Genomic DNA, 14,842 nt, shown 5'->3' with positions numbered 1-14,842 from the left:
ATTTTGATATAGGTTCTGGTAGAGAAATGCGTCCTGAACAGAATGCATGCATTGATATGATACAGTGGTGAAATACCAGCTAATGGCTCCTTGGCAAATTGTCTGCCTGTGCAGGGTTAACTCACAATGAAATACTTTGAATTATGTCAATCATGTTTGAATTTATAAATTGTTTGTTTACAGAGGGAATAGAGCTTAGTTGGCACTTCCATTTATGAATACCCCAGTGACAACTTTTGGCATAAATTAAATGAACATAGCTTGAAATGAAATATAAAAACTATCACTAAATTTATTATTTTTACTTTGTAAGATATTATACTTATGAGAGCCCCATAAATAAATATATACATGAGACCTTAATACTTACGAACTAACTTACAAATTATGTTTATGTTTATATTTACTTCTGGAAGTCAAATTTAAATATATTCTGCATTAAGTTTCTTTTCAGTCCATGGATATGTGTTTATCAAAAACAGATCAAATCTTTAGTTGAAACAAAGATCTGACTACATGTAAGGAAACTTTGAATTTGAGGATATTTAAAATGCAAGTGATTTTATATTTTATGTATAATGATACTGAAAGTGGGAAACCAAGTACTGCTTGTAAAAAGGCAGTAACTGGTACTGCAGAGGAGACCTTGCTCTGTTCAGTCTCTAAGATGATTTTTTGGTGGAATTTTTTGAGGCTTTGTTTTTATTTGAAGAACACAAGGACCACAAGCTCACCTTTGTGATATCGCCAAAGAGAGCAGGCATCATTGCCTGGGGGCTGGGATCAGAGCCAGGCGATGCACCAACAATTTCTGTGGATAAAAAATCACAAGGTTTGGGTGTTTCTTTATTTTCCCTTTTCCTTTTGTGCTTGGGGCAGGAAAGCAGTTGGGGCTGAAGATGTAGCAATAAGAAGTTCTTAAGGAGTGGTATAACAGACATTAAGAAGTCAGCATCACATCAGCTAATGGTCATTGATCTGAATGGTAAATTGAAAGATAGATGTGAGGCATCTTGCATGTTTATGTGATGAGAACAGTAATTAAGGTGGGTTTTTAGGGTGTTTAGTTTTATTGTATAGATTTGGACTAAGTAGGCTGATTGGCAAGGCCAGTAAGGATGAAAACAACTGAACTGACAAAGAAAGAAATGGCTGAGATAAACACTGAAACTAAGAATCATTTGCAGAGTCCTCCTTTCAACCCAAAGCCTGATTCTCAGAACACCCCAGAGAGTTCAACAAAAAGACAAACCCAGAGTACCAGAGGATCTCTGAGAGGAGTCTGAAGTTCACCTTTTCTTGCCCACTAGATTCTATTGCCCTGCTGTGTACAGTACCAAGAGATCTTTGTGGAATTTCCCAGTGTCGAGTTTGACTGTCTAAACCAGAGAGACACAACTGGCAGAGAATGTCAGTCTCATGCCATGTCATACGGGAGTGTCATTTCCGTTGTCCATCTGTGTAGCCAGGAGTACTGGGCCTGCTAAGGAGTTCCACTCCAGACACCCACTGAAGAGTTTGAGTGGGCCTGATTATCTTGTTGACTTCTTTAGATCCACTCTCCTCTTCTCTCCGCACTACTTTCTGCCCCAGGAAGTTGACTTACATGAACTCTATCAGTGATTGCTTGCCCTCTGTCTTGGGATGGCTTGGTGTTTTAGGCAATCCTTCAGGCCTAGAGGAGTAATGGAATCTTGCTGCTTCTAGCCCCAGGGAACTGTCCTCTTTCTCTGGGCATTATGGAAAACTTTATAAATAGTCTCTTTACCAAACTCATCTTAAATTATTGTAATGTGAATGTGCCATCCCTATCCTTCTGAGACCTGACCAATTCACCAGACCGGGGAATCCGGGTTTTGCCAGGGGAAGAAAATTGCCCAGGGGTTCTTCTCTTTCCCTGGGTTCTACTTCATGACTGTGGTTGAGCTGGACTTAACTGAAATTCTTGGCTTCTCCTAGAGCTATTCTTGGTGCAAAGTGGTCACAAAGGTTCATCAAATGACATACAGGTTGGATTGAGGAAAGACAGAAACAACACTATCCACGATGTGCCTGTGACAGAAATGATTGCCTCTACAAGGCTCAATTAAAATGACAATGACCATAATACATTCACAACTTGTAGTCTGTCTTTCAGAATGAGGATAAACCTGGAACTATGAATTTACCAACTGACCATCAGTGAACCGAATTGTCCCCAGGTGCAAAGACTTGTCTTCCTGTAGGGCTCTGCCGATCAGCTTTTTGAGGTCTAAAGTTGTGAGATAGGTGTCTGGTTGCTTGTCCTTCTCCACCATTCCATGAAGGACTCTTTCACTTTCAATTTTGTTTGAATCAGAAAACAGCAGGTCACTTGCAGGACTTTTTGCTTCTGCACTGTCTCTTGTAAAGATGGCCATAAGTCGTACTTCTATGGAGCTGGATCTGTAGAAGCAGAGGACACGTCACACTCAGAGCCATTGTTAATGTGCCTTGGAAAGAGAGTTACTCTGTGGTTACAAAGCTGCAGGACAGCTTCAACCTATTTCCTGATGGGCAAAGAAGGTCCCATTTCAAAGTTTCAATGTTCATCAAAAATTTGAAGTGTGACTAAGAATTGACATATATTTTAGCTCTGAAACAGAATGTCAGGAGGGGAGTTAAGTCTGCCTTGAAAAGGCACTACTAACTGAATCAAGTGACTATAGATTTTTACTTTAGGTCTGTGAAAAAGTGTTAATTGTCAAGAGTTGCTGTTATTGACCGGTGTTTTTGATGGTCTTAAAAGTAAAGTCACGCAGTGCCAATCAGCAAGAAGGATGAACTGCCCTTTTTTCTACAAATAGCTTCCTTTAAAATAGTTTGTGAAGTAGCAATGTAGGACATAGCAGTGGCGCCACAGTAGTGTCCATGTTGTTAATAGTTCAAAGCTTCAGTTCTTAGGGCTATTTCTCTTCTACTTTTTCAAGAAGTATTTTTAAATAAAAAAAATCCCTAAATAAAACATAACAATCTTTTTACCAAGCTGCTTTAAAAATAACATCTTGGAAGGTGTGAGAAAGGAGAAAGGGAAAGAGCATGTGATTAACAATATTTATTATCATATTTAATAACTCAATGACTTTTTGCATGATAAAACACAATAGAATTCTCTGCAGCTATGTCCTCTAGGATCAGGTTTTACTCTCTTGTGTATGCCATTAAGTCCACACAGAGGGATGCAAAGTGCTTTAAAGTCCACAGGAACTGATGATGTGTGCCCTTGGCAGTTCTTCAGGCTGTACAATCAAAGTCTATAGTTCACGGTTTCTCTAGTCAGTTATAGGATCCGAAGTTTGATTCTTATTACTGAGTTTTCTAAGGTACAGTGGGCCGTTTCCCAAGTTGAACTAACCTTGAAACCAAGGAGCAAATTCATTTCTCTGCTTTAACCCAGACAGGTTGGCTGCATGTACGAGTATACATTCAGGCAGACAACTTCCCATCGTAAATGACATTTTTGTGAAAGCATTCTTGCATCACAGGTATGTGCCGTTATGTTTTTCTAATTAGATTTTGAGTTTTGTAGATACTCCTTTGCAGATCAAGTCATTGTTTATCTGTTTATCTCAGGCAGTGATTTTGATTCCAGAGTTTTCCCCCTACTACTAAATAATGGATTAGTTACTTCCACTTACATAGGAAATTATTAAAAGGTCAATGAGTTACCCCAGACTTTATATCTAAAAATTATTTGTAAAAGATCAGCATATAAAGTTATGGGGGAAAATGTACTATATTTTAAAACATTAAAAGAAAAGTCCAAATTACCCATCTCTTTCTTCCTTGGGTCTTCGTTTCATCATGCACAATGGTAACATGCAAGGAAGAAAGAATTTTCATGAAATTTATTGAGGCATTCAATGTATCACTTCACATACCAAAAACATTCTTTCTTTTGTCTTTCATATTTGACCAGAACTTTGATGGAAAAATACAAACTGTCATCAGAATTTGGATGAAATATTTAAGCACTGTATAAATCTCAGAAAGTAAACATAATTATATGATGTTTCTCGTTAGAATTTTAACTTTAGTTCAAAAATTACTTGTACTTTTGGTCTTAAACTTTTTAAGTTCCTCATATTCTTCCTAAAGAGACAGCAAATACAGCCTATACACCTAACATTTTGGGTTGTGTTAGTGCCAGGAAGTTTTTAAAATGTATTTTATAAATGAATTTCTTGCCTGTTAATAGCATTAAATGATTAAATTCTGAAGGTAATGTATCTGAGGCTGGATGTTGGGGCTGTTGTTTTGTTGGCTGGTTATTTTTTGAATTGCTGTAATCAGTAAGCCTTGAGAGAATGGTACAATTCACCAGGAACTGGTTGCAAGAAAAATAAACACCTGTAAACAGAGTGGGTGGTCTGCATCAGACAGTTCACAGGCATCCTCATTTAACCTCTTCAACAGTACAATCAGCCCCCATTTCACAGAGGAGAGAACAGGCAGAGAGAGGAAGCGCTGTCAGTCGGCAAGTTGCAGAGCCAGGATCCAGACCCTGGCCCTCCTGACCTTGGCCCTCCTGACCTCGGCCTGCACTCAGTTGGCAACACCACCACCAGCTCATGCCTGGAAAATAGGCCATTTAGTCATCAAACTCACAAACACATTTTGGAATTTTCTGGATATATGTGAATTTAATTTAGAAGCTATATTCAGTGTTTTCATTGCAGATGAGAGTTGCCAACAAAGACACCCTACATGTGATGGGATTTCATGTTGCTTTCATCTCACTTTCCTCTCTTGATGGAACATGACTGAATGGACTCTGCTACTACTTTCCTTCTGTGCACACAAGAGAGAATTTATGACTATCTCACAGGGATGCCCTGAGGGGAGGGACTTTCTTCGGTGTTAACCAGATGTTGACCTGGGGATGGCTTCTTGTTTGCTTTCAGTTATAGTTTGTAATCCATGACACTCCTGAGAGGGGCCAAGCTTCCTGTGCCAAGATTCTAGTTCTGCTCATTTTTAAAAATTGCTTTATTGAGACCTTAGCTGGGTAGCTCAGTTGGTTGGAATGTCCTCCCATGTGCCAAGGTTGTGGGTTTGATCCTCAGTCAGGGCATATGCAAGAATCAACCAGTAAATACATACGTAAGTAGAACAATAAATTGTTGTTTCTCTCTTTCTCTCTTCCTCTCTCTAAAATCAATAAGTAAAAGTTAAAATTGCTTTATTGAAGTATAATTATAATGAAAAAGACCTCACCTGTTGAAGGCATACAATTTTAAGTTTGACATTACTACATGCCAGTGAGATCATTGTGGCAATCAAGTAGCTCATTTCATCACCCAGAAGCTCACTTACACCCCTGTGACATCCTGCCCTCCCATCCTTCTCTGCCTCATCCTCCCCAAGCAACTACTGATCTGTTTTCTGTCACTATAGATTAGTTTGCATTTTTTAGAGTTAAATGTAAGTGAAACCATAATGTACTTCCTTTTGCCTGATATCTTTCACTTAATTATTTTGAGGCCAATCCATGTTGTGTATTCCAGTAGTTCCTTTGCTGAGTCATAGTTTATGGTAAGAATATGCCACAATTTGTTTATTTATTGCTCTATTGATGGACATTTGGGTTGTTTCCAGTTCTTGGCTATGAAAAATAAAGCTGCTGTGGACATTTGTGTACAAGTCTTTGGAGGACTATACCCTCCACCTAGATTGAATGATTGTTAATAGTTTCCCATATGCATTTTAAGAGATAAAGCAATATTTAAATTGAATCTTTTACTGATCATCCTTATAACTGTATTAATAATAGATGTCCTAACTACTTTCTAGTTGTGTTGAGAGAGTCAAACAAGGTCACTGATATAAAAGTACTTATTAAATTATAGGTCAGGTTTTATACAAATGAGCTGAAAAAAAGGCACTACCAGGAGACATAGAAGATTTTAGGTCTTTTGTGGAGTCTGGCTCATGAGAAAGCAATTTCCTTTACGGTGAGCTTGCTTTACAATATTCTGAGCATTGTTCTTAATGATTAAAAGTTTTTGATACAGCATATCATCCATTGTATTTGGGTCACATTTTGGGGGGAGACTAAATTGTTTATTGCACAATAGAAATCATTGGGAAAATGTAATCAAATTTACTCTAAAGCATAGTGGCAAAAATAAGAACAAATTCTTGCAAAGATAAACATATGAAAAAAATTGCAGCTTCAAGAGATACATCTTTGAAATTTTTACCTTACAAGATTTAATCAACCTAACATTTTAATTTTCTTCTGTAATACACATTTTTCAGTTTTAGTTTTCCATTTGTTTGAAAGGAGGGAATAACGAGCAATTGAACATTCACCAAAAAACCCTGTTCCTATCATTTCCTTCAGCTGTAAATTAACAATTTGTTCTTCAGCTGCAGTGGTTTATCCAGAATACCTTGCCATCTATGCAGAATATTCTCCTATCATCTTTTATTTCTCTCTAATCCATCTGATTTCACATGAAATACTGTGGAGCAGCATCTTGAAATAAAGAAAAATGAGTCTGTTTTGGTAAATATTAAGGGTTTCATCTTCTATAACTTTCACTTCCCAATGTTTCCTTCCTCCAGAATTGTACAAATCAAAGGGGCCTAGCAGCTTCAAGGGAAGTAAACTGGGGGACCCCCCAGGAAGCCCCCTTTGTGAGGGTGGAGGCCTGGCTCTGCCTGCCTTTCTGCCATCCGACACCAGACAGCAAAGGCCGGGAAGGGCTCCTGCTTCACCCACTTGACAAACCCCCCTCGGGGCATGGAATCTCACTCTGTCACACCAGGGCTGTTGTTTACCCCATGGAGCACTGAAAAAATATATTATGATCCTCCTTGTAGATGTTTTGAATAATGAGAACTTAAAGAACTTAAAACTCTTGCCAAAACTTAATGAACGTGTATTAGAATGTTGAGATGCTGGAGGATATAGGGCTGCAAAGAAAACACGCCCAAACCCTGCTGCAGTGTGGCACTGTTTGATTGTTTCATTTCTTTTCTTAAAAGTTTGATCCAATAGCTTTTCTGTGGTAACCTATTACTGTGGTTTGGATATCACTGTCTCTGTCCACCTCACTCCTCCAGCCCCTCAGCCCTGTAGTTTCACCTGGCTCTTTAGGGCCAACTTGACGTATTTAAACAAGAAGATATTTAGCATTGATAGGAAACTAGGCAATCAGACACCAAGGTAACTAACTAATTGCTAATTTTTTTTGGTTTGTCTATACCGAGGTATTTTTCTAAGAGGTTGGCTAAGAACTTTGCCAAGGACAGCGATGAGCTTCCTGAGAGCGCTGTGCTCCTGCCCCTGGAGGGAGGAAGGTGCACAGCCCCTGCGGTGCCCTTCCAAAGCCACCCAGAGTCGTGTTCAAGGGAAACAATTACCTTATCTGAGATGTAGTCAGCTTTGGAGATTTGGCAGAGCTAAATAATTGGGGGCGTGGGAGCTTTATAATCTGCATGGCATCATTTTTAAAAGGGGATGGAAAGCAAGTAATGTAAAAATTGAGAAGAGTCCAATTCTCTTACTTACCCAAATCCTAACACATGAATTTCTTTGAATCCTGGAAGTTTCCTAAATACCTTTTGCATCTGTAGAGAGAAAAAAAATTATGAAATACTCTTGATTCTACTGGGTAAGGTCTTATCTAACTGTAAGAGCCTAAATACTTTTGATGAGTTAGGGGAAAAATGGAAAATAGATGCAGTTATTGAGGGCAGGTTTATTCTTAGTTATTTCTGAAACCTAGAGATGAGTGTTTTGCTATTTATTTAAAAGTTGTAAATCTGTAATTGGGTAGTTCTGATTTGCTTTAATGGTTATTTTACATAAAGTAGGAAATAACTTTAAGATGGTACTTGGGACAAGTTTTTTGGTTACAGGTTTTTTATTTATACACGCAGAAGAGCTATATTTCCTGAATTGAATTACATGATTTGGAAATATCTATAGTGTTAAAGGAATTATTAAAGTCAAAATGGCTGCTGTGCCTAAATAAAATGTTAGAAGCAGATTCTAATCCAATAGATTACATTACAATGGCTTTTAGATTTATGTAAACTTTACAATAAATTTTATTCCTTAAGTTTACCTTGCTAATGAGGCATTTTATCAGAATATTCCACAACTGTTATCCTCAATGACTTCCCAACCAACTCCAGGCTGGCTCCTGCCCCTGGGTTCCCCAAGGGGGAGGGTTCCCTCCCGGCCATTGTCTCTTGGCTTTCTTCAAATCCAAGGGCATTTTTATTTCATTCTCCATGCTTTCCCTGCCTTTTTTTTCTGGTCCTTCCTCCATTTCTCTGACCACTCTCCCAGTCTTTATCCTATTCCTGTCTTCACTGTAAGGATTCTGCAAGTTTGGGTCCTCAGCCCCTTCATCCCACTCACTGTCCTCTTTATTCGGTAAGTCGGACTGTGGGCTCTGTGCTGGGCTCTCGGGACACATTGCAGTATAGATGGATGCGCACTGCCCATCCGACTTACTTGTATGAAGTGTGGGAGGCAAATAAAACCAAGAGGAAAAGGTGGTTGTTCAGCAGTGAGGAGGCGTGGGAGGGAGAGCAGGGTGAACGGGAGGGAGGCTGAAGAGGGGAACAGGGACTCCGCCCTGGCCTTGTCCTGCCTTCCTTGTGCCCACTTCCCTCTGCCTCTTGTTGGGGATCTCGTTTCTCCCATGCCTTCAGTGATCACTCGAGACACACTTTTGAGTTCTCCACATGAATATCCCAATATTTGCCACTAATCAAATATGCCAAACCCAAGTCACTCTCTTCCTCCCACTCTCTGCCTTTCCTTTCCTCCTGGGCTCTCCTCCTCAGTATGGGTTGTGACCCCCATCACCTGCCAAGCCAGAGAGCCCAGCCTCCTTCCCAAGACACCTTCCCTCTGTGCTCCTCACATCCAGTCACCACGTCCTGTTCATTTGAATCCTGCATGCCTTTTGTTCCTGTCATATTCTTATTCACATGGCCAGCATACACTCCCTTCCTATATTACTGAAATTCTTTCCTGGGTATGTGGGGAGAATGGAAGAGAAATGTTTTTTTGGATGAGTTGGGGTGGGGGTGGGGGGAATTAGGGAGATGTCTCCTTGACTACTGTTTTTTCCAAGTTAATCATCCCCTATCTGCTGCTCTTCACTAAAAATCCTTTGATGGGTTGCACTGCCTGTTGAATGAAATCCAATACTGTAGAATGGCATTTAAGACCCTTAACAATCTACTTTCCACTCCCCAAGTGTCTTACCATTTCCACTTCCTGCCATTTACTCCCTTGGCCAAAATATTGGGTCTTCAAGTCACATTAAACTAACCACCTTCTCTCCCCAAATACAACACATACTTCTTTCAGACATCTATAAATTTTTTTCTTGTTTGTCTAAGATGCAACTTCTACTTTCTGCTCATTGGCTACCCCTCACCTCCCCTGCCCATCTTTCAAAGCCAGCTCATATATCTTCTCTGTTGAGAAGCATTTGTAGGGCCCTAAAGTCAGGTTCAGTTTTCTCTTCCCCATACTGGTCTAGAACTTATTGCTATAGGTTCCATAAAACAGTCTGTGAGCTGCATGGTTCCCTCACAGAGATTATGCTACTTGGGCTCAGGGATTATGTCTTATTCCCCTTTACCTCCCAGTACCTAGCAAACTGCCATTTACATAATAGGGACTCAGTGCATTTTGTTTAACCAAGTTGAGTGCATGTCTTGTTCTCTGAACTAATCAACATGCCGCTGCATCGGTGGTGTATCTGGCATCACCGAAAACCTACATTATCTATGCCGAGGGCTAGAGCAGTGAGGTGCAGATAATCCCCAAATCGCTTACATTGGGGCTCAGAATGTATCATAAATTTCTTCTCTCAGCAGACTGATTTACTTTCTAAATTATATTTTCTTACATCCATTTTAATATAGGTCTTGTTCTCTGAGTGTATAGTAACTGCAGTGAATACGATAACTCGGCCGTTGGGTGATAACGAGATAGATGTATAAACCTGAGTTTAAATATTGCTTCTGCTACTTTCTAGTTGTATGTCCTTGAGTTTATTCCTTAATTTCTCTGAATAATCTTGGCCTCCTTAACCAAAATGAGGTAATAACACCTATCTCATAAGGGTGTTGTAAGGAGTAATGATGAGTAAGTACCTGACACATGGTAGGCAGAGAGTCAGAGATATTGATTGATTTATTTATTTACTATTCTCTATCTTTCCGACTGGATTACTAGCTCCTTGATGGCCCTGTTTTCTTTTACTTCTTCAGTGGCCACACTGCGTAGAGCCAAACAGGGGCAGAGCAAGCTTCCAGCCAGTTGTTTTGAAAGATTTAGTGTGGGGAAGGACCAGATGAGGGTCCCCATAGGGTCAGCAGCAGGGGGCCTGGGGAGTGAGTTTCTGTGCCCCTGCTCCTACCCACCCCTCCAGGACCTACTATGAGATTAGGGTCTGCAGAGCTGGTCTTTATTCTGGGGGCAGGTGGGAGAGAGCTGTGTCTGGGCTTCAGGTCTGCTCTGGCCTCCTGTGACTAATGGCGTTGGGGTCACAAGACATTTGTCATGCCATTCTAGTTACAGCACCTAGGACTTAATGTTTAAGAATGAGCAGAAGATTTGGGTCCTGACGGGTCTCTCATTCTTGTCCAGAATACCAGAGATGCTGTTATACGTGCGGAAACAATCAATCAAGTACAGAGCTGCTACCACAGAAACCATAGCTATTAGCATAGGCGGTAGGATGTATCGCTGGGGGTGGGGGGTGCTGTCCTCCAGGAATGCTTGTGGCAGTGGCTCCAGCAGACGGATGGGATTTACAGCTGTGCCTGTGCCCTCTTTGTGAACCTGTCTGTTATGGATTTAAGAATCAGCTTTGCTTAGAAGGATGCAGAAGGTGTCTAGGGAAGAGATGACAAAGGCCTTCAGTTAATTCTGCTAAATAATCTTCTGGGAACCTTCCAATCATGCAGCACTAACCACTAAATTGCTAATTAAGTGTCCAGTTAACCTTATTAATAACACTAAATGCACAGGAGCCTCCCTGATTCTGCTGAAGTGCAGGCTAACGGGGCTATAAAGAGGCAGCTGTGTTGAGTTCTCATGAGTGTTTGCAAAGGAGAAAGCATTCAGACAACAACTAAGCATCCCTTTTGACATCTGTATTAAATTGCTCATTAAGTTTATTGTGGGAATTAAATTACTGCAAAGCACCGTCCATTAATTCCCGATTAGGTTCAAATGACTGCACTAATGCAAGTGTCGGGCCGCGGTGGGGCTGCTTGGTTATTGGATGGCAGGCTTCTCCAGGCGTCGGGACTGCACGAGAGCCTGGGGGGAGGAGAACAGGTGCTCACACAGAGGAGCTTCATCTTCGAGAAGCCAGTTACCGTGCCAACGGATAACCAGCCAGAATGGGGTGATAGGTCTCTGGAGCAAGACCAAGAAAAACATACTCTTCTTTGGCTAATAAATGTCTCAGAGGCTGGTGGGGGCATGTTTATTTGGGATAACTAATTAGGGAAAATTATTTATGTAAAATCATTATTATTTAATTAAATAATAATTATTTAATAACTAATTAAATTATTTATTTAAAATGATTATTTATTTAAAATTTCCCAATGGTAAGTATTTGGGAAAAACAAGAATTACAGCATAGCGGCTAACAGCGGGGGTTCTGGCACCAGGCTGGCTGGGTTTGATTCCTGGTTCTGCCTGTTAGTGGGTGTGACATAGTTGGAAATGTGAATTCATCTCCTTGTGCCTTGGGGTCCTCGCTTGTAAAAAATAGGAATGATATTACTTACAAGATTGTGTGAAAATGAAATGAGTTAATATATACAAAACAGTAAGGACAGTACAGTGATATTATTTCTATACACAGTACTTTAGACTTGGAAAGGGACTTCGAGGTCATTTTTAATTTCTAAATGAGAAATCTAAGGTCAGGGAAGCAATCTGCAAACTCTAATGGCTTTTTCTTGGCAGAAACAAGACAACAACTAAGATTTTTTAAAAATTACAGTTTAGTTGCATTATTCTACATCAGGTTGTTTTAGGTGCATAGGAAATTCACAGCAGGTGAGTGGAGTCAGTCTATGGCCAACACTTTCTGTAAGGATTTGCTCAAGAGAATATTTCAAAAAACAAATAGGAAAGACAACAGATCATTTTGAAAATTCATTCTATCTAATAATCCCTATCTAAGTATTTTCTGGTTCATAAATACCCCATACTGATGCTTTCTCTTTGAGGTTTGTTAGAAACGATTTTCTACATTTTACCGACAGAATGCAGGGAGAGGATGGAGGTTAAACGTGTTTTTCTCTCACCTTTTCTCTCCCAGATGAGAGGAGGTAAGCCCTGAATTCTCCAAGTGGGAGAAGTAGGGGCCTGTTTGTTTCCTGACCTTGCTGAATAAGATGCTTGGGCTGTCCATAAATGTAGTTCATAGTAATGTCATCTCATGGGGGTTCTATTTTACATTCCGTTTCTACAGTCAGGGGCTGAGCAGTAACTGCATCCCAAGCTCTGTATTAGGCAGTAAGGCTACAGAGATGAAAGAAGCAGTCCCTGCCCTCAAGGGGAACCTCATAGCCTATCCACAGTGAGGGTGGTGGGTGGGCACAGAGGAAGGAATGGAGCAACAAAGGCCATAGATGTGTAAACGAATAATTTTAAGGCAGAGTAACAGTGTTGTAACAACAGTGGGTGCCAGGTGTTAGCCCAGAGGAGAGGCACTGAACCCAGAGTGGGTAGGGAGAATTAATTTTTCAGGACATTTGTTAAGTGAAATTAAGGAAAGGTGTTCCAGACGGAGGAGGCAACACAGGTAAATCGTGGTGAGGAAAGATTTGCAAGCAGTGTTTGCTGTTGGACAGTAGAGTGCAAAGAAGGGGATGGTAAGGAACTGGTGTTAAGATGAGGCTGGAAAGAAAGGCAGGGGTCTTCTCACGGCATAGAGGTGCTGCGTTCAGCATAGCAGTTTGGGTTTATTGTGCAAGGAGTGATGAGCCTTTTAAACCGATCAGGGAGGGGCAGATAGGAGGATGGTCCGGGATGAAAGACACATCTTGGGACAGCTCTGTAGTTTAGTGACGGATGGTGTGGACAACATGACTGTCTTAAAAATGTCATGGCTTTAAATTGCATCAGAGTGCACAAACAGAAATATTATGTAAGACAAAGTATTATAGATTGAAAATTCATATTTCACTCCAGCATGTGCCCTAACTGGTGTCTACATGGACACTTTAGACAGACAGAATATCTACTTAGTGACTCTAAGAAAATCTAACTGTAAATGACTTTTAAGATGAAAAAGCTGAAATGGAAAACTTTCCCAGAGATCTACTTTTTCTAGAATGTTGGGACCCACTGCAGTTATTGATTTTTTTTAATGGTTAAAACTGAATGCCTGGTCACAAGAGGTCGGAACTATTAGCCAGAAGGATTTATTTCTTATTTCTCAGACTGAGCGTCTAGATGTGGGCTGTGGTTGCGGGGGGTGTGTTCACTCACCTGGAGTCGAGACTTTGACACTAGCTCCTGGTAGTGGGGGGACTGGGGGTCGGCGAGCTCTGCCTCGAACTTCTGGTCTGCCAGAGAGATGCTCAGCTCCACTTTCTGCTCCAGGGGACCCTCGGCTTCCGGGGAGAATTCTCTCTCTCTTTCCTAAGTTAAAAAGATCTTTTATTAATACAAACCACAGGCAAACGGTTTTATTTTATAACATAAATTGATTTTTTTGTCTCAAGAAGTGGATTATGAAGGTTCTAGTGTTCTTAGAATAAAAGTCCTATTAACTAGAGGTAACCTAGGAATTTCACTGAGTGACAAAGTATCAAAATTCCAGTGAATTAACTATTTAGAATCTTTAATACACTTTCATTTTACAAGTGTGTGCTCTCCATGAAGGCATTTACACACATACTCACACACATAATTTATATATATTTCTGGAACTTTACTAGGATTGTGCCATGTACACGTGCAACTTTATAAACACTCTTTGATGAGGATTAGATTAGACAAAATAACCTATGGATGCTGAGATTTTACTTGATATAATCCTTTTTTAGAGAAGAGTCTAGATTGGTTTAATAAAACCATTTGTTCTTAATTTTACACTGAAACTTGTTAGAAAGCACTCTCAAGTCAAGACAGGGTTTGGAATTTTTCTTGGGAGAAATGGCATATTCGGGCCGCCTCTGGAGGAACGTGGCTGAGAATAGCAGTCCTGTTCTGAGGACCAGGATTTGGCCTTTGATCGCAACATGGTCATCCCCTTTGTCCTTTGGTTTGAGAATAAGCAGGGATCTTGCACTGTTCTCAATTCCCGTGGGCTCCAAGGGCTCAGCACAAACCTGGAGCTGTGTTTCAGATTTGGGTTTGACAAATTTTCAGCATTGGGTTCCCAGGTGATCTTGAGATCTGCATAGCTTCCTCAAAATAGTAAAAAAAAAAAAATTCTATGGAAAATCAGCTTTCTCTGGTAATGAACACAGTATCTTACAGGGATATTAGAGTTATGGAAGCCAAGAGACAAGTATAACCAATGGAAAATGCCATGAGAGGCAACACTCCTCTGGGTGGTAGCTGATGTAGTTTCTCCTCATTTCTTAACACAAACTCCTCTCTCCCATGGGCAGTGAACAGCAGAACAGCCTCTAACTTTAACAGGACATGTAGAAGATGTGGATTCACACTTACCAGGCTACTAAAGTTTGTTTAATGGGGAGGTTTGTATTTATTTGCTCACTTTTTCACTCAAATAATACACAGGAGCATCTGTATGGGGACAGCCCAGTGCTAGGACCAATGGAACATTGAAAGTATGGCATG

The 14,842-nt window shown here is 40.4% G+C and overlaps 1 protein-coding gene across 2 annotated transcripts in view; it reads right to left on the bottom strand.

Moving 5' to 3' along the window:
- IMPG1 (interphotoreceptor matrix proteoglycan 1) overlaps nt 1–14,842 on the bottom strand; it is a 118,558-nt gene that overhangs the window by 65,925 nt on the left and 37,791 nt on the right. For both annotated transcript variants that reach the window (XM_037034326.1, XM_037034327.1), the window contains exons 7-11: nt 13,520–13,672; nt 7,538–7,596; nt 3,790–3,810; nt 2,177–2,424; nt 735–811 (exon numbers count right to left, since the gene is read on the bottom strand). In XM_037034326.1, the coding sequence (XP_036890221.1) occupies nt 735–811; nt 2,177–2,424; nt 3,790–3,810; nt 7,538–7,596; nt 13,520–13,672 (558 nt within the window). The remainder of the gene's footprint in view (nt 1–734; nt 812–2,176; nt 2,425–3,789; nt 3,811–7,537; nt 7,597–13,519; nt 13,673–14,842) is intronic.

This window comes from Sturnira hondurensis, unplaced genomic scaffold, assembly GCF_014824575.4.
Source record: "Sturnira hondurensis isolate 20B ecotype Veracruz unplaced genomic scaffold, ASM1482457v3 Scaffold0022136, whole genome shotgun sequence".
Lineage (NCBI taxonomy): Eukaryota > Metazoa > Chordata > Mammalia > Chiroptera > Phyllostomidae > Sturnira > Sturnira hondurensis.
The sequence above is the reverse complement of the archived record's forward strand: the minus strand, read 5'-3'. Positions and strand labels throughout refer to the sequence as shown.